Below are 27,441 nucleotides of genomic sequence, written 5' to 3'. Positions count from 1 at the left end.
GAATGCCTTATAACAAATACCTAACATTTATAGTATAAATATATATACATTAAACATTTTTATTCGCCGTATATAATGAGCTAAAAGATCTAAGATGATTTAAAAGATCAATTTATCTTTCTCGTAATCCTTCAGACAAAACTTTCATAGTAAAACTAATCCCTAAACTACAATCTCCGATAAGTTTCGAAAAAAAGAGTATTCCAATTATTTTTCTTTTTTTTTTTTCTAATCGCCAGAAGAATGTTACGGTCCATTTAACAACTTTATGGTTTTTATTTTTTCAACCCCGTTTTTTATTTGTTCTTTTTCTTTACGTTCCGTTATATTCATAAATAAAGAAAATGATAAAGAATATCATTGAAAGAAATATGATAGGGAATTTCTAGTAAAATCACGGATTGCCCTTCGGGCGACGTAATCGTGGTAAGACAGCAATGGCGGTGGCGGCAATGGCGGCGGCATTGGCGGCGGCGCGACGCCACGATGTCGGTTTAAGGGCCAAAGGAGAAAGAGAGATAGAAGTGAAAGAGGATAGAAGATCGTAGAGAAACGGGCGATAAGGAGTAAACTCGAATCGTCTCTGGGGAACCTTACGAAATTGCAATCGCCAGCGATATGATAAGGTCGCACTCGATCGATCGACCATACCTACCACGAAATATTTTCTAGCCGCAAGGAATTCTCTCGACCGTTAAAGAGAGAGAGAGAGAGAGAGAGAGAGAGAGAGAGAGAGAAGGGGATGATTTCTCCCTTACGCTCCAATAAACCTCTATCCTTATGATTTCGATTGAATTTCGATCGCCGATCTACTCTCTTCTTTTCTCGCATACGTTTATTTTATCTATACTGAGAAGAGAAAGAAAGAATACAACGTGATTTAAGAATATTTGGAAAAGTGTCGTGTCTATATATATACATATGTATCATAAAATGTGTTTATATATATATATATATAACATATGAAAATGTACGTATGTATATATATATAAAATATTTTTACATATATCATTACATACGCACAAATGGGTGTGTACGTGTAATGATATATATAAAAATATTGTTTCTTTTTTACATACATTGAAGACCTTATAGATTTTTATTATTATTTTTTTTTTTTTTGAATTTAATAATTTTTATTATATCAACTTTATGTATATCTCATATTAAAGATGATGAACAATCGACACCATAAAACGTATCTGTGTATATATATGTATATATATATATATATATATATATATATATATATATATATATACGTAAAAATACTTGTCGTTTTTCTTTTAATTTAACCTAAATGTTTATTATATCAACGTTGTATATCTCATTTTGTTAAATGTTACTAGACAATCGTTACACGGACAACTTCCTTTGATAAGAGAATATTTTCATACCTTTATCGCTTGCTCGTTTCGATAATATCCAGCAAAGTTTCTTCAAAGTTTCGAATCTTCTTCGCCTAGACAAAACAGAAACTAGACCATCAACGTGTATCTTCTCTTTAATGGTGTCCCTAATAGGAAGACAGTAACAATGACCGATCCACCTCTTGGGTGAGAAACACTCTCACTCCTTATCACGTTCGACCTTAACCACTTACAGTTGTATCATGATTATACCCTATCGTCTCTAATCCTGTCTATTAATGTACGAAGACATCGTATTTCGTCGATTAAATGACTACGACCTTCGCGCTTAAACATCTCCGACGAAACTAACGTTATTGTATACGAACACGTGTGTATATATGTTATGTATTCAAACGTATACAACTTTATACGGAGAATTGGTTTCAAAATGTGTTTACGTTCGTATTTATATACGTACATATCTATACATGTATATTTAAACGAACAGATATTTGTTTACGAGATATTTGTTATCTATAAGAAGAGAATCTTTTTATCGAAACGTGTGAAGCTTATAAAATTAATACAACTTGTGTTTGTATATATAGAAACACAGTGTACATAAAATGTACATAAAATTTGTGATATTAATTAAATGAAAAATATGTGAATCAAATCAATTCGTATATTTTCTATTTAATAATCGATTATTATTGATTAAATATTTACCATTAATTTTCCCATATTGGAAGTAATAAATTAATTCAATCAAAATTAAAAAGAATATATTTGGAGTAATATGAGCGTGGGATATTAATGTTAAATGGATTTTTATAGGGGTTTAAGTATATAATGGCTCTCGAGGAAACGTGAAAAATCCTTTTCGAAAGTGACAAGAACTTAACGAAAAACGTGTCATTGATCCAACGTCTAAACGTTCCAACGATTAGTGTGAAGAAAAAGCTGAGTTTTTCTCTCATTTTTCTTTTTCTTTTTTTTTTCTTTCTTTTTTTTTCTTCTTATTTTAATGCTTCTTAATGGTAAAGACCATCAGATAACCATTTCTTCTCTTTTTCCATTTTTCGTCGTCTATAAATTCGTTTTTTATTTACGTTCGTTTTTTCCTTTCTCGCTATAATCGATATAATCGATACGTTCGATTACTCGTTTTGTTTTTATCGATCTTCAATCGTATTTTATTTCGAAAGTGTAATCCTATTAATTGTAAGAACTTGTTAAACGAGATACGAACTTTAGGTCATACCGATGATCGTGGAAAATTGCCAAAACACTTTGCCAAATCTCTTTCTCGTCTTTTTTTTTCGTATTACGAAGAATAAGAATGAAAGAAGATTTTATAGATTTCAGATTTTATAAAGAAAATATAAAACTCTTGTCTCGATGATCTATCTGATCAGGATTAATGACAGTAATGATAATAATGATAACGATGATGATAATAACGAACACTCACCCTACTTCCACCTCTATCTACACTCTTAACTGCTTTTAATATAGATGTTATAAGATCTATCTGTAAAAGGTATTAATTTAATTAGTGCAATGAGTCATCATATGGTAAATTATTACAGATTTAAAGATTCTGAAAATGACGGATATACATTGCCTGAAATTAATAACCCAGGGAAGATCAATTTATATTACGAGAGTAGAAAGTACAATGATGGTCGAATCATTTGTTTAATTTTCATTTTAAATAACAATAGTACATTTTTCATATGAGATGATTATTTATAACGTTTTGAAAGGCAACTTTTCGTTGTTGCATTCGTTCCTTTCAAATGCCTTTAATATTATATTATATTTTCGCAACCTTAAAAATATATTCATGAAATAATAATAATAATAATTATTATTATTATTATTATTATAAAAAAGAGGTACTAAAAGATTATTATTATTATTAATTATTATTATTATCATTATTTCCTTTTTTAAGCCTATTGAAATTTCTCATGGAAATTTTCAAAAGTTCGTTATCGTATTTTTTTAACATTATGATACTATCGAAGAAAAATCCTCTTTCTCTCTCTCTCTCTCTCTCTCTCTCTCTCTCTCTCTCTCTCTCTCTCTCTCTCTCTCTCTTCCAGTGTCAAGAACATGGAATATCGAGTAGAATTGGAGGTTTTGAAAAATCAACGAGACACAACTGGATCGAACTTCGAAATAAAGTCGATCGAAATCGACAAAATAGACATAGTGGATAAATATGTGCATGTGCATGTGTATATATACATACACATTCACACACATACACACACACACACATGTAGAGAGAGAGAGAGAGAGAGAAGTATCCATATATTCACAAACACACAGACTAACATTAATGGGTTGGTCAAAAAAAACGTTGCCAGTATTTGATCGTCTCATTCGTCTGTATACGCTAAGTATATATATGTATATATATATACATACGTGTATATATATACGTATGTGTATACATATACATACTAACGTTAAAGGATTGCAAGCTCTATCTCAAATATTTTACATTTGAAATGAGAGAAACGAAAAGAAATGAAAAGAAAAAGAATCCTCGTGAGAGTCGCGTCCTCATGAATTTACTTTACTACAAGAACCAATGTTTTTTCATTCTAACTATCACATTTGCCATTTAAATTTATGTTAGAAATGAATTAAACTCTATATAAGATTTTTCGTATAATTTAATTATGAAATAATGTTATAATGAACTTATGAATAAATAATTTTATAATAATAAAAATAATAATAATATTGATAATAATAATATAAATAACAACAATTATATCTAATAACTATTGTATAATACTTCACACATAATACATGTATATATCTAAATTCTAATAATAATAATAATAATAATAAAAATAATAATTCAAACATAATAAACAGATATTTCTACGAAAATTATCGTTAAACCCAAAAACAATCTAAAACACGATAATATCTATGACGTTATTAATAGGCGTCGACAGAAATTTTACTTTGAAAATTGACAATATTATTTCGACACATATACATAATAAAAAGTGAAAGACAGAAAATTTGTTTTACCTTCGGGGCAGGAAAGTAACGTTATGAGTTATAATATAAAACCTAAGGGCGCTATCTCGTGTAAACACATTTCCGAAACGGCGTAATCTTTATTTCGTTGACTCGCATACAAATGAAAATGGCCACTTTTAACGTTCGCATGCCGAGCCCACCGGCGCGTTTTATTTACGACTGTTTGCGTGCCGGCTACCAGTAGAATTTCAAGAGCCTTGGGCTGTTTGCGAGAAGCTGAGGGCGAACGATCGAAATCACCCTTCGTGTGTAGATCTCTCACCTACAACAATCTTCTCTCTCTCTCTCTCTCTCTCTCTCTCTCTCTTTCTCTTTCTCTTTCTCTTTCTCTTTCTCTTTCTCTCTCTTTCTTTCGAGCACTTATAGATCTCGACAAGTTGGAAGGCTCATTTGAATGCAGCTCCTTTCGTAATTCGAAAGCATTAAATCTTTTCTCATATTTTTAATTATTTTTAAACTTCTCACGTCCGTACGATCGTTCTTTTAAATAATCCAAGAATGATTAAATAAGTCAATCGTATCAATTTAATTTATAACTTAAAAATTTCATATATATATATGTATGTGTGTGTTATAATATCGGATTGGTTTCTGGAAAATTTCGTAGCGATTAATTTTTCATCTTAAACGAGAAATTATATTCAAGGAAGTAAATGAATTAAAAAAATAAAAAGAGAAAGCTATATATAAGGAGAAATGAAATTTGTAAACTCGATTATATGCAAACTAATTTCTATATATTCGTGAAAATTATTATATAAAATAATATCGTTTATATATATATGTGTGTGTGTGTGTGTAGATATTTACATATTTTGATATAATAAAACGATAAAAGAATATTTCAAGGAATACGATAATTCTCATTTAAGAACTCAACAAATTTTCAACGTGAAATAAATCGCCTTAGGTCGCCCAGAAAGTTTCTATCGGAATTTCTTTCATCTTCAATGAGACATAAAATATTTAAGTAAATAAATTACAAAAAAAAAAGAAAGACAATGAGAAAAAGAAATTTGTAATCTCGATCAAACGCAAATTAGTTTCATAATATATTCACGAAATTAATACCCTTCAATGTCTTTATAAATATAGTTACATTTTTTCGATATAGTAAATTCATAAAAAATTTTTCAAAAAATATGATAATACCTGAATCGTACACATTTAAATCGATCTCAATAATATTTTTTATTTAATATTAACTTTCTTGTTAAGCCAGAATAGAGAGAAATAGAAAGATAAATAGGTAGATAGATAGAGAGAGAGAGAGAGAGAGAGAGAGAGAGAAATTCGATTTATGACACAAGCAAGTCAAAAAATAAAAGTTTTAGTAGAAAATGGAGCTCAATCGTTTCCTGTTCCAGTAAATACTGTTACTATGATTAAACGCTTGAAAAGAAGAGGTAGAAGAAAAAAAAGAGCAGAAGAAAAAAAAAGAAAAAAGAGCACACGAAAAGGAAGGGCACTCGATGGCGCGAGTTCGAACGATTACCTTCTAGCGTGCCTTCGAGCCGTTGCTTCCAAGCGAAGAAGCTCGAACCTCTTAACTTTCGATAGGAATACTTAATGAAGTATAACGAGGACAAAGCTTCGCGGGATAGCATCCCAGAAATATTGATCGAAACGGATGCTGAAGTTGTTAGACGAAAAAAGCAAAAAAATAAGAATAAGAAAAAAGAAACACAAAAAAAGGAAGGGAAGGTTTATTAACGAGATTAGAAACTAAAAATACATCGGAAATAAATTAGTAATAAAGGAAATCCCATTTTTTATCGATTTTGTACGAAACGTTGCATTTATTTTTCCAATTATCAAATAACAAATGTTAAAAAGAAACGCGATTTGTTCGTAATAATTTTCTACATCTATGTATTTGTATGTTAATTTTTTTTTTTCCTTTTTTTATAATTACAACCACCTCGGTAAATAATAATAAAAAGAGTGAAAGAGAGAAAGGAAATAAATGTCATATGGTAATAGTACTTCATTATAAATTAATTAAAAAGTTTTTTATATTACACGTATATCTTTGTAATAAAAAAAAGAAATATATTATATAAATGTTGGTATGTTAATATCAATATGTATTTATGTAATATTAAACAAGGAAAGTAACAATATCAAGTGCTAATAATACTTTGTTATAAGTTTATTAAAAAGTTCTTACAAAGTAATATCGTAAAATATATATATATCGTTACGTTAATATCTCTTATATTAAACATACATCAAAATAATTCAGCGTACCTAACTATAAAATAAAAAATTTTTCTCAGAAATATTTAATATTCACGTTTGAAAAAAAAACGATCATCTATTCGACAAGAACAACAAGAACGACAAAGATAAAAAAAAATAAAAGAAAAAAAAATTAATTCTTCATCCCTGGTAATTTTCTAAATTTCTTGATGAAAAAGATAAAATGTCGAATAAAATTTCTCTACTTCTTATTCTTATTCTCATTCTTATTCTTCTTTGAAAACGGAGTAAATTTCGAAAGAGCAAGCTACCGAATTCTAATGAGAACGCGATAGAAAGCAGATAGATAGGGAAAGAAGATAGATAGATAGATAGATAGATAGATAGATAGATAGATAGATAGAAAGAGAGAGAAAGAAAGATAGAGAAAGAGAAGAAGAGAGATAGAGAAAGATGAATATAGAAGTCGAGGGAAACTCGTCGTTATACAAAAGGACGAGTTTGAGATAAGACAAAAGTGGCCACGTCGTTGGTGAAGATCGAAAGGAAACGAAGAGCAGAGAGGGATGATAGGTACAACTCTCCGCTCAAATGGACCATTCACTTCAAGATCTTCTATAGAGTTGTCGACGATCTCGCGGAACGCCGATCTCTTCTTCTATTTCTCGCGAAAACGCGTAATGAGGTTGACGAGAGTCTTCTCTCTCTCTCTCTCTCTCTCTCTCTCTCTCTCTCTCTCTCTCTCTCTCTCTTTCTTTCTCTTTCTGTCTTTCTCTCTTTCTCTTTTTTTTTTTGGTTTTTCTCTCTTTTTCTTTCTCTCTATCTCTTTCGTTCCTATCTTTGGCCCACGAAATTTCTTCGTGCTTGAGTACCTTTAAAGACTTTACCAAATTACGACCAGTTGAAATTATCTAACCCGTTGGTCTGATATAAACGTTTAGATGAGAACGAGATAAGATCGAAACACGAACGTTATCGATAATATTATTAGCACCATCGATCGGTCTTCGTTAGATACGCCATCTTGAATTTTTTTCAACTTTTGGAAAGATTCTTCTTTACATTTAATAGGAATAAAATCGTTTATAATACGTAGATATTTATATTTGTAAAGATTTTAATCTTCGTTTCTCATTGTATTAAATAATTAGTTACGTCTGATAAATATTTTCGTACGATTTTACATATAACATTTCAAAGCGTTTAATTAATTGTTTGTGAATTAAATTCATTATGTATCAATGATCAAAGTTCAAAGCATACTTTGTTATTAATTAGAAATTAGTAATGATATTAGCTTCACTGATTGTTCCGGAAACCATAGAACATTATTAAACGTATATGTGTATATAAGTATACTTGTACTAGTGGGAGTGACATGAAATCTATATATATATATATATTTTCCTTCAAATTCACGTGTCACACACCATGACTAATATCAATAGCAAATAGTCTATTTCGCTAATCAGAAAACACAACTAATCCAATTAATATATATACATATATATATATATATATATATATATATATATATATATATATATCATCAGTAATAAATAAACATAAAACAAAATTTTCAAGTTAATAAATATACCAACATTATTCTTCAAATTTACGAAGTAACGCATACACGCATCTTAATAAATGAACCTTTCAATAGTTTCGTCAACAATTACGTTCTCTAATCGAAAATGGAAAATGAATCTAATCATATCTATATACATTTAACAAGTTAACCAAGTATTCGATATTAATATTATATGTAATGTAATATTTTATACGTATAAGCATGCACTCAGGCACGCATATAAAGTATATAATTACAAAGTTGTATCAAGATAGATTAATCATGCCATAAAAATATCATCGAATAATATTAGAAGGGTAGATGAGAAACAGCTTTGGTGGAACATCTACACACGTGTACTAATTAAAGCACAGACGTATCGAGGTCGAAGAAGCTCCTGCGCGTTATAACGCCGAGCAGATTAACCGTGCAGTTTTCGGCGAAACTTCGGGCATTATTCCGAACGTATCCGCAGCAACAATGTAGGATAATAATAGAACGGAAGGAACGTGATGCCGCTTATTAAAGCCCTCGTGCTTCAACTTTCTCATCCGATTAACCGGGATTTGAATCGTACGGTTGCTCGAACGAACGTACCGACGAACGAATGAACGTAAGTAGAAGCAAGTAAACGAGCAAGTAACCAAGCAGTCGAGCGAACGAATAACCGTACGAACTGTTTGAGAAATTAGGAGAGACAATGTCCTTCCATCTAAGTAACTTTGGTCCGTCATAAGGATTGATAGTAACCGAAAGATTTTATCAAGAAAAGTTCAACATCGATATATATATATATATATATATATATAATCTTGATTTGTATATAATAATATATGTATATTAATATTAATAATAATCAATAATTTGTTTATAATAATAAATTTATATAATTATATAATTAGTTATATAAATTAAATATATAATATTAAATTATATAATATTATATAATATAATATTAAAATTATATAATTAATAATATATATAATCTTAATATATATACATATATATGTAATTTTAATTAAATATATATATATATTTATTTTTGTTTGTGTTGTGTGTAATAAAATAATGAATAGTAACATCGTGTTAAGTTCTTGATAAAATTAGAGATTCTATCAGAAAGAGTTAAATTTTTATTTATTAATAGTATATATAGATATAAATAAATAAGTAAATATATATTTATTTATTTATAATATTTATAATATATATATATATATATACATCTAATTGAATTGTACCGACCATTTAATCGAGACTTGTGTTGTAAACCGAACTTTAACGAATGACACGACACGACTTCATTTATCATTCATAATTTATCCGTACAATGTGCCTGAAATATCTCATCTGCAACCGTTGCGACATAAAAATGATGACAGGAAGATTATAAATAAAAATAAATTCAAAAAAAAAAAAAGACAAAAAAAGGAAAACGTGTCGTTCGCTATCCTCCCCCAATCGAGAGTATATTTTCGTCGTTCGTTTCAAAAGTTTTCGTGTCGTTCTCGTCAAGATAACAAAGCGGAAGGAAGACAGTTTCGCTTATCAAACTTGCCAAGCGTAAACTTTCCTGATCTGATTAATCACAGGTAGGATCGCTTGCACGATGATCTACGTACTCTACGATACGCGAATACATGGGTGGTGGACCGACTGGGTAAGAGGGTGAAAGGGTGAAAGGGTGGAAGGATGAAAGAGTGAGGGAATGAAGGGGTATGTGAGTGGGTGAGGGGGTGAAGAGGAGAGTAAAGGGATTTTGGGTATAGAGATGAGGAGGAAATGTCCCTCCGAAGCACAATTTTTCAAGGGTACAGATTAGCGTCTATAAATCTACTCTTCTCCAAACTCCCATAGATTTCTCTTCCATGGGGAGTTATACGAACGATTTTCTACGTCTACGTAAACGTGAACGTAGAAAACACGGACTCTATATATACATATATATATATGTATATGTATATGTATATGTACTTCGTGATTTTAATGGCCAAATTCGCGATAATGTCACGTCATATCGCGAACGATATCTTTCAATTTTATAAATGAAATCCTATCGGTACGTAGATCATATCGTTAATGTAATCATGATTTATGATTAAATATTTGAAATAATGATCGTTATAGAATAAACAACGTTTATTAAACTATAAACGGACACGTATAGATTCTTCTATAATAATTCGAATGATTAAATAATAACTTTTTTTCTTTCTTTCTTTTTTTTTTCTAATTTAAATCGTAATAAATTCTCACTCGAATTGTATAAAAAAATATAGACGACGAAATTAAGTAATAAAATTATTTTTCATTTCTCTCGCATATGGAATTTACGATTTTCCTTGATAATTAAATTAGAAAGAACATTTCTTTTGAAATTAATAAAACCGAAGAGAGAGAAAAAAGAAAAAGAAAAAAAAAGAAAAAAAAAGAAATGAAAATTTGTAATCTACAGTATTGATACGAATCAATAAACGTGATCAATGACTACGAATAAATATATTTAACTCATCGTCGCTATAAATTCAAGTCAGACTATCCAAACTCTTCTCTTCTCTCTCACCCTCTCCCCCATTTAAAGTAACTTTTAAACCGGACACGTAGACCGTAGATACAGCCAACGGAGAGCTGATCATTTATTTATAAATCCGTCGCCGTTACGACGGCGAAGGGTTCAACCTTCACGTTTTCTCTTTAGCTTGGTAGGTACCCGAACTGGTGTGCAAGCTCTCTCGTACCTTTTCTGTTAAAGAGACACTCGTGCCACGAGCCAAGTGGAACAGAGAATAAACAGAGACTGTCTTCTAGTATGGCATATGACAATAACGTCATACGCTCTTCAGCATCCATATTTCGTGACTCCATACGAATTTTCTAGTAAGCTTTTCTACCAAGAAAATTGCTTAGGGAACGCTACTAGAGTTTGATATATGTATGTGTACTTTCGATAATTAAATCGTTAAAAATTCAATGATAACTTCGCTTTAATAATACTACACGCTTTACTAATCCGTCCAATTCGGTAACGACGAAATATCAACGAAGTAATTTCGTACTTTATGATTCTTTTCTCCCTTTTTTTTATTTTTTTTTGTTTCCATATATATATATATATATATATATATATATATATTATTTTAAAATCCGTATGAAAAATTATTGGTTTGTTCTTCTTTCCTTTTTCTATCTTATAAACGTATGTAAAACTCCAATCCGTTTGGATTAAAGAATTCTTTTTTGGTGTTACTCGAGATAAGAAATAATAACTTTTAATATGGAATTATAAAGTATTCGATTTTGATCGGAAAGAGAAATTAGAAAAAATAAAAATCGACGAGGTACTTTGAAAAAATAATTAAGAAAGCTCATGAATTGCATTTTGTACGTTTCTAAGTATCCTTGTAAAAAAATGTTTGCATAAAGCTGACAACTTTCTTTTTCTCCCTCTTTCTCTCTCTCTCTCTCTCTCTCTCTCTCTCTCTCTCTCTCTCTCTCTCTCTCTCTCTTTCTTTCTCTCTCTCTGGAAATAAAAGTTACACCGAGAAAGAAAAGTTAAAATATTTTCCTCGGTCGTCCTAAGTGTACGATACGTACTTATTTTACGCATGTAGATATGTACATATGTATATATACATATATATATATATATATATATATATATATATACACATATGTATACATATATATATATATATGTATATACATTGTACATACTTATGTAAAGCAGGTAAACCGTAATAAGAATTTACGGTTGGTAGAAACGTTAACATAACGTATATAAAATTTACCATTACGTTCACATGTTTCGTCTGTATCGTTTGCGTCGACATTTGAAAAAAAAAAAGAAAGAAAGAAAAGAGAAGGGAAAAAAAAGAGAGAGAAAGAAAAAGAAAAACGCTACGAAAACCACCATGAAAAATACAGGAAAAGGAAGATCGAGTTGTCCCGCAAGAAGGAAGAAATGGGGAGCGAAAAAAAAGATAAAGAAAAAAGAAACGAAAAAGAAAGAGAGAAAGATAAAGAAAAAGAAAAAGAAAAAAGTAAAAGGAAAGGAAAGAAAAAGAAACAGTCTTCCTGAAAATTCTACGTTATCCTGTCATCGTGAGCTTTTTCACCTCACCCTATTTCCCACCTCCTCCCCCTTATCACCCCTTATCACCCATGAGATAAAGATAACTCATCCGAATCTACCCATAAAACCGACCGGATTTGAAACGACCAAGACTCCGTGGCGTAAATTTTATTTTATGACTACTTCCCGATCGAGATACGAACGAACAGAATGACAGGGAGACAAGAAACTTCCTTCCCTTCTGGACCTGTATGACGTCAGTTACTTCAGATAGAAAATCTTTGCCGGCTTATCTTTTCGCTTTCTCACTCCGTTCCAAGAGAAACGACGAAAGAACTGGGAAAACAAGTAGTTACTTAGTAATATCTTCAAGAGAAGTCACCCTCAAAGATATCTTATCATAATGCTAATCGTTTTTCGAAATATTCTCATTTCATATTGATTACTATATTTAAACTGATTATTTTTTCTTCTCTTTAATATCGTTAAAAAATATCAATAATTTCGATAACACGCGTGGTTATTAATTGGACGCTGATTTTTTTTTTTTTTTTTTTTTTTTTTTATATATATATATGTGTGTGCATTTATTCAAACGATAAATAAATAAAGGTAATCGTGCTAATTAACTTTCGAATAATTATCGATAGAATTATTAACTTAAAATTATAGAAATCAATTTGTTTCATAATCTTTGCCATATCGACAGAATTATTAACTTAAAATTATAGAAATCAATTAATTTCATAATCTTTACAATATCGACAGAATTATTAACTCCGAATATAGCAATCAATTAATTTCGTAATCTCTGTCATTTTGTAATCGATACTACGCCCGTTCCTAATCGTTATTAATTCCTTTTCCATTATTTACGAATACAAAATTCCCTTCTAACTATAAAAATTTGCTTTCCATTTTGCTCAACGATGCTCGTAAGGGTAAAAAAGTGACTTTTTTTTTTAACATAAAAAGATCGATGAAGCATGATCATAATAAGTATACAGCTAGCAATATACATTAATAATAAATCCTCGATCGATAAGAAGGAAAGAGAAAAAAGAAAATACAGAAAAGATAATAAAATAGTAAAACCAAACGACAAAAAAAAAGAAGAAAGGAAAAACGAAATTAAAAAGGAAAGATGATACGACGACGTAAATTTCAATAACGATGACGATGAAATAATCGATGAGATAATCGAAAAGCTCGATAATTATTCCTTTCTATTTAGTAGTATTTCTAATTTCAGTGTGAAATTTTCAAGTTGGTCGATCTTTGTTCCAGATAATTAGCTACGACTCGACCAGAGGTGGCGTGTCCGTGGTCACGGAGAAGGGCGACAGTACGACGAGTTTCCTCCTCGTTCAGGAAGCCAAACCGTCTGACTCCGGACGTTATACGTGTAATCCCAGCAACGCTCAACCAAAGTCGATTACCGTTCACGTACTCAATGGTGAGTAGGATAGATCTTAGTATCCTTATCCTCGTAATCGAATGTACCGCATCTCTTTCCTCCTCGCACCTTTTCTCATTCGAGTGTAGTTATTATGTCTTTAAAATTCTTTTCTTTTCTTTTTCTTCTTCATTCTTCCTTTTTTTTTTTTTTAATCGCGCTACTCGATCTTACCTCTTGAAAATAACTCTTAGTAATACTTGCTCGACACGAACGAACAAAAGGGAAGAAACTATAGGAAGGAAGGAAGGAAGGAAGAAAGGAAAATGAAAAGAATGGATATAAGAAATAGAATGCACTTTCTTCGTGTGATAAAATGATCTTCTTAAGTTAAAGTAAGAGAAAAATGAGAGGAGAAAAAGAGAAAATAAGAAAAGAGAAACAGAGAGAAAGAGAGAGAGAGAGAGATGAACAGTAGCTTTCTATATCTATCTTTTTCTCTCTTTCTCTGTGTCTCTCTTTGTCTCTTTCTCTGTCTCTCTGAAGAGCCAGACATTTTCAGAAAATTTAAGTGTTGTCCTCTGTTTCAGGAGAATATCCCGCGGCAATGCAGCACGGCGGTCAAGCGAAACAACCAAGGCTCTACTCACTGCTGCTTTGTCTGTGCCTGCTTCTTTATTAAGAAAGGAAAGAAATAAGGGGAAAAATAAGAGAGATCGTTCTCTCTCCGTCTATCACTTTCTCTCTCTATCTATCTATCTCTCTCTTTCTTTCTTTCTTTCTATCTCTTTCCGTTTCTCTATGTATCTCTCTATCTTTGTATCTTTTCATCTCTCTCTTTGTCTATCTCTATCTATGTCTCTATCTCTCTTCTACCTATCTATCTTTCGCTATCCATCTATCTACCTATCTCTTTCTATCTACCTAAAACCATACAAAACTCTGAGAAATCCTATAAGAAAGGGAATGTACCAGTGAAATTTGCCACTAATCTTTGGTATCAATTAAACGGAGAAGACGAAGAGAAAGAGAGAGAAAGAGATAGATAGATAGATAGATACATAGATAGATAGATAGATAGATAGATAGATAGATAGATAGACAAATAGATAGACAGATAGATAGATAGGTATATAGATAGGTGGATAGATGAATAGATGGATAGATGGATAGATGGATAAAGATATAAAGAGAGAGAGAAGAAAACGTAGAAAGAAAGACAGAGACAGAAACAGGGACAAAGAGTAAGAAACAGAGAGACCGATACAGAGATGGATAAAGAGAAAGAGAGAGAGAAAGATATAAAAAGAGGGAGAGATAGATAGAGAGTGAGAAAAGAAAGAAAGGTAAACAAAGAAAAACAACAACAACAAGATTTTAATTCAACATCCACGACGCAAGACGAGACGCAAAAAAATACTGGGCTCCCCACCCTTTTTGTGACACGGATTCCTTCCGTGGGTTCGTCCACAACCTTCATGCAACCTTCGATTTGGTTCACTAAACGTTGAACAAAGAAGATGATGATGATGATGATGATGATGATGAAGAAAAAGGAGAAGAAAAAAAGAAAGAAGAAGAGGAAGACCAACTAAACAAGTCGTTGCTATACTTAATCAACCCTCTAATCAACGCTACCACTATTACCCAACCCCCTCTACACCCCATCCCACCAATCGTGACTTTTATCGCGGTGTGTATCCACGGAGATGATGATACATAATCAACGTCCTTCGACTCGGTGCTATACTCTATTGAAACATCCAATGAATTAATTCTTCCAAATACAATCGTTCATCTCAACGACGAATTTTCATTCATCCAATAATCTCGAATGTACGCTCGAATGAAATCGATCACGATCATCCATCGATCCGATCCGATCCGATCCGATCCGATCCGATCCGATCTGATTCAATTCGATCGAACGAATTTATCAATCTCGATCGCTCTTGTAAATCGTTTTATATATGTGTGTATGTATATGTATATACATATATATATGTGTGTGTATATATATATATATATATAGTATCATTTTTATCTCTATATTATCACAAAACAAAACAAAGAAAAATGCACGCGCATAGATACACACACACACACACACAGACAAAATCGTCAATAATTTCATCGGCCTCAAATTGCTCTTTTTGTTTTCTCTTTTTTGTTGTTGTTTTTTCAGTTTTCTTTTTCTATTTTTATCTATTTTATTTATTTTCTTTTTTTTTCTTGCAAAGATAAATCATAGCGCCGATTTGAAGCATAAATGGTGAAAATGATCGAACGTATAACATAGTGGTATACATAACGTTGAAAAATACTCTAAAATAAAATGGATCGGTTTCTATAATAATGGAAACTTTTTACTCTCTCCTTTTTTTTTTCTTTTTTTTTTTTTATCGATAATCGATCATAAACATGGAAATGAATGAGATCGGTCGTTCGAAGATGAAACAAAAGATTGGATAAAATAAAACGATATATATATATATATATATATATTGTACGTGTGAAAATTAAAAAATTAAGAGCGGCAAGCTTTCTATTCGGCCTAACTAGAGAAAAAAGGGGATGATGAGTGGATGTGGGATTGGAGGGAGACGAGGTGGGGGTAAATGCTTTTAAATACATTCATACTTCAAACAGGTGTAATTCAATCGAATCACTAATCAGCTATTCGAACGATAACGATGAATTGTATAGCGCGATATTATATATGAAGAGTACTTAATTGAATTGTCATCGAATGTACGACTAATTAAAGCTACTCGTTCAAAAAAAAAAAAAAAGAAAGAAAGAAAAGAAAAAGGAAGAAGAAGAAAAAGAGAATAAGGAAAACACCTTGTTCTATTATTTCATATGGCACGCGAATATACAAGATAAAATCGGTTTTCAAATCGTCGTAGAAAAAATCTGATTTTTAAATTATCCATCAATTAAAATTATCTAACGATCAACGTTCGTATAAAAGAGAAACAAACAAGAGAAGAAAAAGAAAACTAAAAATCTTACCGATATAATTTCTATCTTTTTTTCTTTCTTTTTTTCTTCTTTTTTTTTTTAACATATATAATCGTCGACAAATCTTCTTTTTTAAACGGAACAAATCGATCGAACCCATTAGCAATCGTTATTAAATCTTTATTTGTCGTAAATGATCGAATCTTCTTTTTCCATACGAGATAAACGCGTAGAAGAAAATATTATAAAAAACAAAAAAAAAGGAATTAAATAAATAAATAAAAGAAATTCCGACGAAACACTTGAAATTGCCTGAGTTATTAACGAAACGATTGATGAGTCTTCGATTTGAATGTTTAATAATAATTATTGTTGTTGTAACGATTAGATCAGTAAAATTAATGAGGAAGTTAGAAAATATGAATAAATGAATGAAAAGAATGGTAAACTGTTTTTAAAATGAAATTTCTGAGACGAGATCGGATTTGACTGGAACGAACGGACGAGACTTTACCAGCAGAACGAGAATTATCTTTCCGTTCGGTACACTCCTGGCGGAAAGAAGAACCTGATTAAAAAACTTTCCGATGAACCGAACACAATGGTCCGAATGCAAGTAAGTAAGGAGACGTTACCTCGTGGTCGTCCTCGTCCTCGTCCTCTACCTCGTCCTCGTCCTCGACCTCTTGTCCTTTCGTCGTCGTGCGAATTCTTATAGTTCTTCTTTTTCCTCATCTCTTTAAATTTCTTTTCTTCTTTACGACTCTTATTATAAATCGATTCGTTCGCAGAACGATCTCACGATTCATACACAAACTAAATAATTTCTCTTCGTCTATTACAAACTATCTCTTTCTATCTTTTCTTTTGATATTCTTTCTCTCTCTCTCTCTCTTTTTTTTTTTTTGTTAAATACAAACGAAGAAAAAATAATCTTGCATATATCATCCCGTTGACTAATTTAATGATTTAATTTAATGATAATGGTAATAATAACAATAATAATTAATTATTTAATAAGAAGTACATGTGAATAAAATTCAAAGTTCTGGAAAAACGTGTGATGAATATGATGGAGGAACAAGTGAAACAAATGCAGAAAAAGAGGAAGAAAAGGAAAAAAAGACTTTATAAAAATAATATCTAAAGTACTTGCATACTATATTTCACATGGCGATAATGAATGATTCGGATTTGAAAAAAAATATATATATATAGTATATTGCTCATCTCTATACTTTTTCGTTAATCTAACTTCCATAGATTAGAATCGATCTCGAAATGAAATTGGCTTTGGCACGTTCGATTTAACGATCGATACACACATGCTACTATCATTTATTTTACCTGCTCGATTGGTGCCGAGAGAACACGAAAAATCGATTATTAGTACGGAGTCTATATATATGTATACATACATACATACATACATATATACATACGTGTATGTGTGTCTGTGTGTGTGTGTCTCCTTCCTCCTCTCCCTTCATCAATCAACCCAGACGCGATCGGTCGTCATCGTGTAAAGTTACGCTTTTAGGACGAATCGACGATGAGTTACGTTTTACATTGAATTGGTTATTTAAAGAAAAAAAAAATTATACGAATTCGAGAAAAAAAAACAAGGATAGAAAGAACAAAAGAGAGAGAGAGAAAGAGGCCGCTCTTAATTTTTTAATTTTCCCCGTTTTTTCTTTTTTCGGAAAAAATAAAATTAAAAATGAAAAAAGAGAGGGAGGGAGAGAGAGAGAGAGAAAGAGTACTTTTTATATCCTTCTCTCTTTTTCTTCCTTTTTTTATTTTTCTTTCTTTTTTTTTCATTTTTCTTTTTTCTTCGCGAATAATATTATTCGATCGAGAAAATTTTTATAAGAAAATCCTTTTGTCAAATCCCGTGCCTACGTTTTTTTTTTTTTATCTCGTCCCTTTTGGTACTTAAAGGATTTACGATCTCTCTAAACGAAAGGTAAAATATAATAGGAGGTGACCGTAAACACGGCTTATTTAACGCTTAACATAAAATAATCGCTCTTAGGTAAGGCGATATTTTAGTGGTACGGCGTGTGCCACCGCGTTTTATATTGTTACATGGAGTTGCCATGAAACGATCTACGTAGTACTTACTTACACGTTTAATATGACAAATAGTCTCTCGGGTACAGTCATGAAACTACCGCATAAACGGTCGTCGATGTTTGTGCTTTTTGCTCTCTGCAATTTTCCGCTGGAATCAACACGTTTACTCCCATTGACAATTAGCTAACTTGATATACATATATATCTTTTTTATAAAAATAAATTTTCTGAACAAAATTTTTTAACCTCTTCCTCTCACTCCCACCCTCATCTTCACTCCCTCCTTTTCGAATCTGGAACTCTACGAATGAAAAATACTGTATCAAATAATTCATATATATATATATATATATATTTTTTTTTTCATACGATTCGTTAAAACGTACGCATAATAAAATGAAATTATTTTTCACTAAAAATATCACGTGGCAACGTCATAATTTCCCACGATAAATTCAAAAGACATATTTATAATATCTCTATCAAGAATAATAATCTCTCTTAAATACTTGTAATATCATCATATAGAATTATAAATCATCAATGCTAATCCATTAGTCTTCTATTTTCCCTGAAAATAGAAAAACCATATCGATTAAATCCTTTTAAGAATAGAACAAATTTTCGAAATTCATATTCTTGTTTTCAAATCGTACGCGTGTAATCTAAGAAAAAAATTAATTAAGAATAACGATGTTTTATTATTTCACGATATTATTTATTCATAATTTTTTGAATTATATATATATATATTTTTTTCTTTTTGTGTTTTTTAATCGATAGATCTCTCGGTAAATGCGGCAAATTCAAGTAGTAATCGACGTACAGAAAATCTGAACGAGTTCAAGCAAAAACCAAACTTCATGGTTCTCGCATATGCTTTGAAGTTTTAATTCAACGGCTGAATAGCCAAATCAAAAAGCGTATACCCACTTGCTAACGGTCACTTTATCGGCACCAATTACGACTACGTATATTATTCGTTCGTAGAGCGTGCACGGACTTCCGAAGAGTTACGTGGGGATTTCACGTAACAATTTATAAATTCATTGCATCTCGTGCACACGTGATAGGACGAAATATTGGAGATTGGCAGACAGGTAGAAACGAATGATTCATTAGTGGCTGTTGTTTGCGAAAAATCGAAAGGCATGCTAAAATCTTTTTGAACTAGTCCTAGGTACTGCTCGAATTTGATATTCTTTTTTCTTACAGAAAGAAAAAAGAAAGAAAAAAGAAGTACAACAAATCTTCTTCGATGCGACTTCGTTATCGCACTTCTTGTAAATTTCAATTTTTTTTTCTTCTCTTAAAAAAAGAAAAAAAAAAAAACAAGAAAAGAAACGCAAAAATGTATTCGTTACTTCTTCATCAGCGCACTTCATTTTTGACAATTTCGTTCTCGTTTTATTACGTCAGCGTACTTCGACCTTCTTCTTTTTTGTCTCTTTCTATTTTGACTTTAATTTAATTAACAAAAATTTTTCATTCGTATCTAAGAACAATTGAAATATAAAAAGAGCATGTATGCTTCGCCTAATAAATTCGAAACAAGAGTCGATCGAGATATTGACATGATTATTTGTCAAACATACGGAGAGAATTGTTTAAAAAAAAAAGAAAAAAAAGAAAACAAGCGTTAAATGCGTTAAATGTAAAAAATCTAATATAAGAAAAATCGATGCGATGATCCAAGACGGTTCAATAAAATTGTCGCGTTAATCGACGTTAATGTGATCGTGCATGTGTGTGTGTGTGTGTGTGTAAGTGTGTGTAAGTGTGTGTAAGTATGTGCGTAAATGTGTGTGTGCACGCGTTATATACATACTTATGTGCACATAAAAGAGAAAAGAAAAAAGAAAAAAGAAAAAAGAAAGAAAATATTAAAGAGCTAACTCTAGCTCTCTTTTAATCGCGTTTACTCGGATGTAAATATGTATTTAAAGAAGGAAGAAGAATAAGAAAAAGAAGAAGATGAAAAAGAAGATGAAGAAAAAGAAAGAGGAAAAAAAAAGGACGAAGAAGAAAAAGATGATCGATTTTAATCATTCGGTTATCAATCGATGAAATACTATGGTAACGATAATATCGCATTGCCGTTCAACTATGATTCATTTTGTACGATACCAATGTATATCTATATTTCGAGAAACTTAAAAAAAAAAAAGAAAAAAAAAGAAGAAGAAGAGAGTAAAAAAGGAACACTACAATGTAAAAGTCGTATACTGAAAGAAATAACATTCTGTATTTTTTTTTTTTTAACTTTTTTTCTCTCTCTCTCTCTCTCTCTCTCTCTCTCTGCCTCTCTCTCACACACACACAGCTCTCTCTCTTTCTTTCTCTATATATCTAATTTGTCGTCTATTATATAACGAAAAGAATTGTCCCATAACAAAAAGATTTTTAACATTTTCCGAAAGACCCCTTAATTCTCCCGTTCCTTATATCAGAAATTTATTTATTGACAGAATTTGTTCGATATCTCAAAAACTAACGAAGATAAATATTTAGTCGCAACGTGATCAAATATTTCTTTCAATTTACGACGAATTTACAATGCTCGTTCGATTAAAGAAAAAAAAAAGAAGAGAAAAGGAAAGAAAGGAAACGATATGTTGGATAGGAGGAGAACGTTTTTACGAATAAAAAGAAATGTTAAAAACGTTAGCTCGTTTAAATAAAAGTGAAGAAAATTAATGAATATATCTAAAAAAGAAAAAAGGAAAAAAGAGAAGAAAAAGAAGAAAGAAAACTCGAAGAATTAAAAAAAAAAAAAAGAAAAAAGAAAGAAAGAAAACAATCAAGATTATAAAAAAAAAATAAAAAAAAAAAAGTTCGACGTATCGTACTATCGATTATACGCAAATGCATACATACATAAAGAAAACAAGAAGAAAAGAGGAAAAAGAAAAAAAAAAGAGAGAGACACCCTCGCCCCGCCTTCATTCCCACCCCTTCAAAAAAAAAAAGAAAAAAAAAAGAAAAAAAAGCACTGTATATCACTGTAACACAATTTATCGTCATTGTATGAGAGAACGTTGCCGTCTTGTCGCCTAGAAAATTTTCGAAAATGATCGTCGATGTAAAATTAAAAATCGAAAACGGGGTAAAATAAAACGAGCCGAGGAAGGCGTCGCCGCGTCAACACTGCGCGCTCCGTGGATGGTCTAAAAGACTGTGAATAATATACATAAATACATACATACCTATATATGTATTATATCCAACGTGTGTGTGTGTATGTGTATGTGTGTGCGTACAAAAAAAAATTCGTGAGAATGCGTGAGACGTGCGAAGATTGAACAAAATTGTGCTTGAAGGTGTACGAAAGAAATAAGAATGAAATAGAAAAATATAGAAGCAGAGAGAGAGAGAGAGAGAAGAAATATGTAAGAATATGTAAGAAAGAGAGAGAAAGAAAGAGAGAGAGAGAGAGAGACAAAAAGGAGAAGAATAAAAAAATAAAAAGAAAAAAGTAAATATAAAAATGAAGCCGACACGCTTCGCATACGAGACAGATTTGTTTTTCTCCTCGTTGAATATTTCCAAGATGATCGTTCGTCCCGTCGTTTCGAGGAGAACGCGATGAGAATAATTTTTATTTTTTTTATTCTTTTTTTTTCGAAAGTTTCTGCCTCTCAAGGGAGAAAGACACTACGACGATTACTATGAATAACGACGACAACGACGACAACGACGACGACAATGACGACTACTATTCTGACGACGAGAATTATATAATTATAGATTCGTATGTAAGTACATATTTAAGTAGATAACTTACGTTATTTATTCCGTATAACGGAACTATCGTCTGGAAGAAATTTTCAAAGAGAATAACAAGGTAACGTGAAACGTGTCGTCGTCATAATTGTCGATAGAAGTTCGGTAAATATATCTTCTTTATGTTGTAAAAACATACTCGAATTTTTGAACCCTGTCGAACTTGAAGAAAAACGATATCAACACTTTCAACCCCAGTCTCCGATCCTCCGTCCTTCGTTCCCCGTCTATTTTCCTCGATTCCCGTTGGATTCGTTCGAGCGTCTAAAATTAATGGCGATTTAACGCGTTCATCCGACGTTCGTTGAATTTACCGAACTTCTCCTTCCGTGTGCAAAAAGATAAAGTGTTGTGTATGGATATGTGTGTTGTTGTTATTGTTGCGTATGTGTATGAGTCTGTGATTGCGAGAAATATATATATATATATATATATATATATATATATATATAGAGAGAGAGAGAGAGAGAGAGAGAGAGAGGATAAGAGACAGTATGAAAGAAAAAATTTTGTTTATAAGTTTAAACGTACCTACTGCCACGCTACTAAAACAAAAAAAAAAGAGAAAGAAAACAACAAAGAAATAAACAGAAAAAAAAACACATACACTGACATAGATATACGTACATACATACGTACATACATATGCACAGAGAGACACACACAATTAAAAATAAAAAGACACAACTTCGATTCGTATCTCATCGTTTTAAATGAGGAGTGTCCACGCTCTGATTATATTAAGATATAAAATAAATAAAACATGAGTGAAAGATTAAAATTAGAAATGATGATTAAAAAGGAAGATTGGGCATATATATAGGTGCTGACCGATGTAAATATGCTTCGAATCCTTTAAATGGAACAGAACCAAAATTATATGAACGAAAAGAATGAAAATAATTAGGAAAAGCGAGGAATAAAAAGATGAAAGGGAATACGAAGAAAAATATCTGTCCAACTTAAATGCGATATGTAGATATTCGCCTGAGAGAAAAAGAGAGAAAGAGAGAGACAAAGAGAGACAGAAAGAGAAAGAGAGAGTGAGATGAGAGTAAGAGAAAGAAAGAAAGAGAGAGCAAAAGAAAAAAAGAGACAGAAAGAAATCAATCTCAGTGTTACTCTTTCTCTATCCTTCATTCTCTCTCTCTCTTGTTCTCTTTTTCTTTTTCTCTATCATTCACCACTCTCTCGCTTTCTTTTATCTACTCTCTTTCTCTTTCTCTTTCTCTTTCTTTCTCTCTCTCTCTCTCTCTCTCTCTCTCTCTCTTTCATATTCTTTCGATAGAACCAAAGGCGCGCTCGCATGTGTGAATATGTAAGTAAAAGCAAAGTAAAAGAAAAAGTGTTATATCGAGAGAGACTCTTTATCCGGATATTACGAAATTTAATTGAAAGAATGGCCGTTGCGAGAAAATAAAAAAGAATGCGAGGGTGGAGCAAGAGAAGATCGAAGAAAGAATTGCAAACGGAGTGGTTGAAGACTTTTCTCTAGTTCTTTCTTTCTCTCTCACTCTTTTTCTTTCACTCTCTATCTCCCTATCTCCCTATCTCTTTATCTCTTCCTTTTTCTATCTCTCTTTTTTATCTTATATACCTACTCTCTTTAAGCCGGGTTATCGAACGCACTCTTGAAACGAAATAAAAATGAAACGAAAAAAAAAGAAAACAAGAAAAAAGAAAAGGGAAAAAGCGAGGCAAGGAACACTCGAGATAAGAGATCTCGATCGATTGGAAAAAGAGAAATTGAAACTATCCATGATAACGTCGAACGAGTGCGATTGAAACTTTTCAAAGATCATATATATATGTGTGTGTATATATATCTTAGTTCTATAAGATCTTTTCGAAAATCGTTTTCTACTTCGCAAAAAAGAGAAAAAGAAGGAAGTAAAGATAGATGGAGAGAAAGAAAGAGAGAGCAAGAGAGAAGAGAAAATTATCGCGAATAACGACGAGAAAGTGATCCCAAGTTGAAAGATTTTCTTTGCAAATTATTCGATCAATTTTTTCGACCGTTCGAACGAGATCAAAAGCAATTTTTTTTTATTCCAAGAATAATAAAAAAAACTAAAAATAATTTCGAAAGAAAACAAAGTATGTGTACGGAACGATGTATACAAAATTATTCGATATTTTTCAGCTTTTTTTCGACAAATTAATTTCTCTGCTTACTTTTTTTTTTTCTTCCTTTTATCAAATAACATCCCAATCTCTTTCAGCTCACGTAATCGACCAACGTTTCGATTTGTAGGGAAAAAAAAAAAAAAGAAAAGAAAAATAAAGAGTAAAAAGGGAAAGAAAGAAAAAAAATCGTCAGGATAAATATAAATGAAAAAAATAAAAAAAAAAGAAAGAAAGAAAAAGGAAAAAATAATTGATATCAAAATTGAGAAAAAACAAATTCGAATATTTTGAAAAAAAAAATCTTCTCCATCGTTACGCGTACGTACATATGTACATTGAAATTCGCATATTACAAAAATCGAATGGGATCATTTATCGTCGTCAATGAACGTATATATGCCTTTTGAACATTGAAAAATCTTTCACACGTTCATCGACATAAAGGGTAAGACATAAAATGTAAAATGTAAATCGTGAGAATGTAAGCCTTAACAAAATTTTTTTTTTAGCCACTAAATCTCACGTATTGCAGTCAAAAAATGTAAAAAGTTGATATAGTCGAATTTCGATCGGTGGATTTTCTTATACGGCTTACGTATTTATTTACGCTTTTACGTCGATGTTTGTGCGAACGACTTAAGGGCTTTTACCGTTCGACGCTGGACGCCATCGAAAAAGCAAAGTAGAGAAAGGCTATAGATTCTGTATATATGTTCGAGATCGATCGATCGATCGTTCTCACGAACGAAGTAATAAATTACGAAACGAAAAATACGACAAACCCGGCCTTTCTAAACATTTGTCCGTTTTAACAATTCGATCGAATTACGATTCCAATAAAATAATTTTAACGTATCGATAACACATAATTGTACGAATATTTAGATATAATATCGATTCTATACTTCGATCTATCATCTTGCTCCGTCGTGTGCGTATCGTACGATTTATTTGTATAGATAAGTGAGAGAAGGATGAAAAAAAGGAAGAAAGAAAGAAGGAAAGAAAGAAAGAAAGAAAGAAAGAAAGAAAAAAAGAAAGAAAGAAAGAAAGAAAGAAAGAAATAAGCGATAAAAGAACAGAGAAGGAAGGAGAAGGAGGAGGAGAAAGAGGAGGAGGAGGAGAAGAACGATGAAGAAGAAACAGAGAATGTTATTTAGAAGGAGAAACGAATAATTTTGCAACAAAAAAAAGAGAAAAGAAAAAAGGACGAAGAAAATTGAAAAAAAACTGTATTCCTTAGCACAGAGAGAAGCTGTTTTCTTTAATAAAAAAAAAAGCAAGAGAAGAAAGAGAAAAAAGAAAAAAAAGTTGAACAAAAAAGAAACCATCAGTTTTCGTCTCGATCCCACTCCTCGATCCACCTCCTCGAGTCTCGTCGTCGATCTCCAAGTCCAGAACGAAAAAGTAAAGTAAAATAAAGTAAAGTAAAGTTAAATAAATAAATAAATAAATAAATAAATAAATAAATAAATAATTAATTAATTAATTAATTAAATAAGAGAGAGCGAAAATGAGAGTAATATAAAATAAGAAAAAAAAAAAGAAGAGAGGAAAGAAAAAAAATACATAAAGCGAGGCGACGACTTTTAATCCGACAATTTTTCTTTTCCATCTCTGGTTTGGGAAGAATTTTTTTTTTTTTCTTTTTGTCTTCTCTTTTTTATTCTCTCTGTCCATTCCTTTCCAGATTTTCCACGTCTTTTAGTTAAAGATCACTGACCGTACCGTTTATAGATAGGCTAATATACTAATAAGTGTTTCATCTAGCCTACGATGTATATTGTATCTATAATCAGAAAATAAAAAAATTACCGAAGAGAAATGATGAAGACATTTATATTATGACCGATGTCTAACGTTCCACTGATCGATATATATATATATATATATATATATATATATATATAAGATAATTAAAATATTATTATTAACATTATTGTTATTATTGTTATCATTATTATTATTAGTATTGTTATTACCTATTATTACTTTTTCTTTTTACATATATATACATATATATATATATATATAAAAAACCCACGGGATTAAAACAATTTGATAATTAAATAATGCGACGCCTGCGACATACGAAACTGATATAATACAAATTCGTAAATTAATGGAAACGTTTTGTAATTCAAATGAATACGTTCTCGTTATATATATAGGTACCATACATATCCTCGTTGGAAAACCCGTAACAATTATAACAATCGTCGTTCGAACCATCAAGGTCGAATAACGAAGAAATTAACGTACGTTTCCCGTTAGCAATCATACCCTGACATAATGTAGGATATTCCATAAATATACAACGCTACGCGGGATACCTGCGTTAAGTTATGCAAATAATGTTCGATCGTTAGTGACGTATTTAGAGCTGTTGACGTTCGTCCAATATCAAACTCGATATATTGTCTAAAACAAAGCTTTACGGGGGTTAATATTCACCTCTTTCTCTCTCTCTCTCTTTCTCTTTCTCTCTCTCTCTCTCACACATACACACAAACGTATATTATACACAAAGACGTTTTATCATTTTCTTCAAGCTCATAATAAAAATATTAACAAATGAAAACACAAAGAAAACGAAGAAGAAAAACAACAACGACAACAAATAACAACAACGACAACGACAACAACAAAGTAACAAAGCTGATTAAATTCAAAGAATACAATGAATGTGAACTTCCCTGTAAAAAATTATGACAAAAGAGAAAGAGAAAGAGAGAGAGAGAGAGAGAGAGAGAGAGAGAGAGAAAGCCAGGAAGAAAGAAAGAAAAGAGAGAAAGAGAAGTTATAATAAAAGTACGAAAATTAAAAT

The 27,441-nt window shown here is 31.1% G+C and overlaps 1 protein-coding gene across 3 annotated transcripts in view; it reads left to right on the top strand.

The window, feature by feature from the left end:
* Positions 1-26,440, top strand: part of LOC127072856 (zwei Ig domain protein zig-8-like) — a 315,596-nt gene extending 289,156 nt beyond the window's left edge. For 2 of the 3 annotated variants that reach the window (XM_051013672.1, XM_051013674.1), the window contains 2 exons: positions 13,556-13,724; positions 14,255-26,440. In XM_051013672.1, coding sequence (XP_050869629.1) covers positions 13,556-13,724; positions 14,255-14,346 — 261 coding nt within the window. In that variant the 3' untranslated portion in view covers positions 14,347-26,440. The remainder of the gene's footprint in view (positions 1-13,555; positions 13,725-14,254) is intronic. The other variant, XM_051013673.1, reaches the window with a different exon arrangement.
* The last annotated feature ends 1,001 nt before the right edge of the window (positions 26,441-27,441 follow it).

This window comes from Vespula vulgaris, chromosome 2 (genome assembly GCF_905475345.1).
Source record: "Vespula vulgaris chromosome 2, iyVesVulg1.1, whole genome shotgun sequence".
NCBI classification, from domain to species: Eukaryota; Metazoa; Arthropoda; class Insecta; order Hymenoptera; family Vespidae; genus Vespula; species Vespula vulgaris.
Note: the sequence above shows the minus strand (reverse complement) of the source record. Positions and strands in the feature narration are given on the sequence as shown.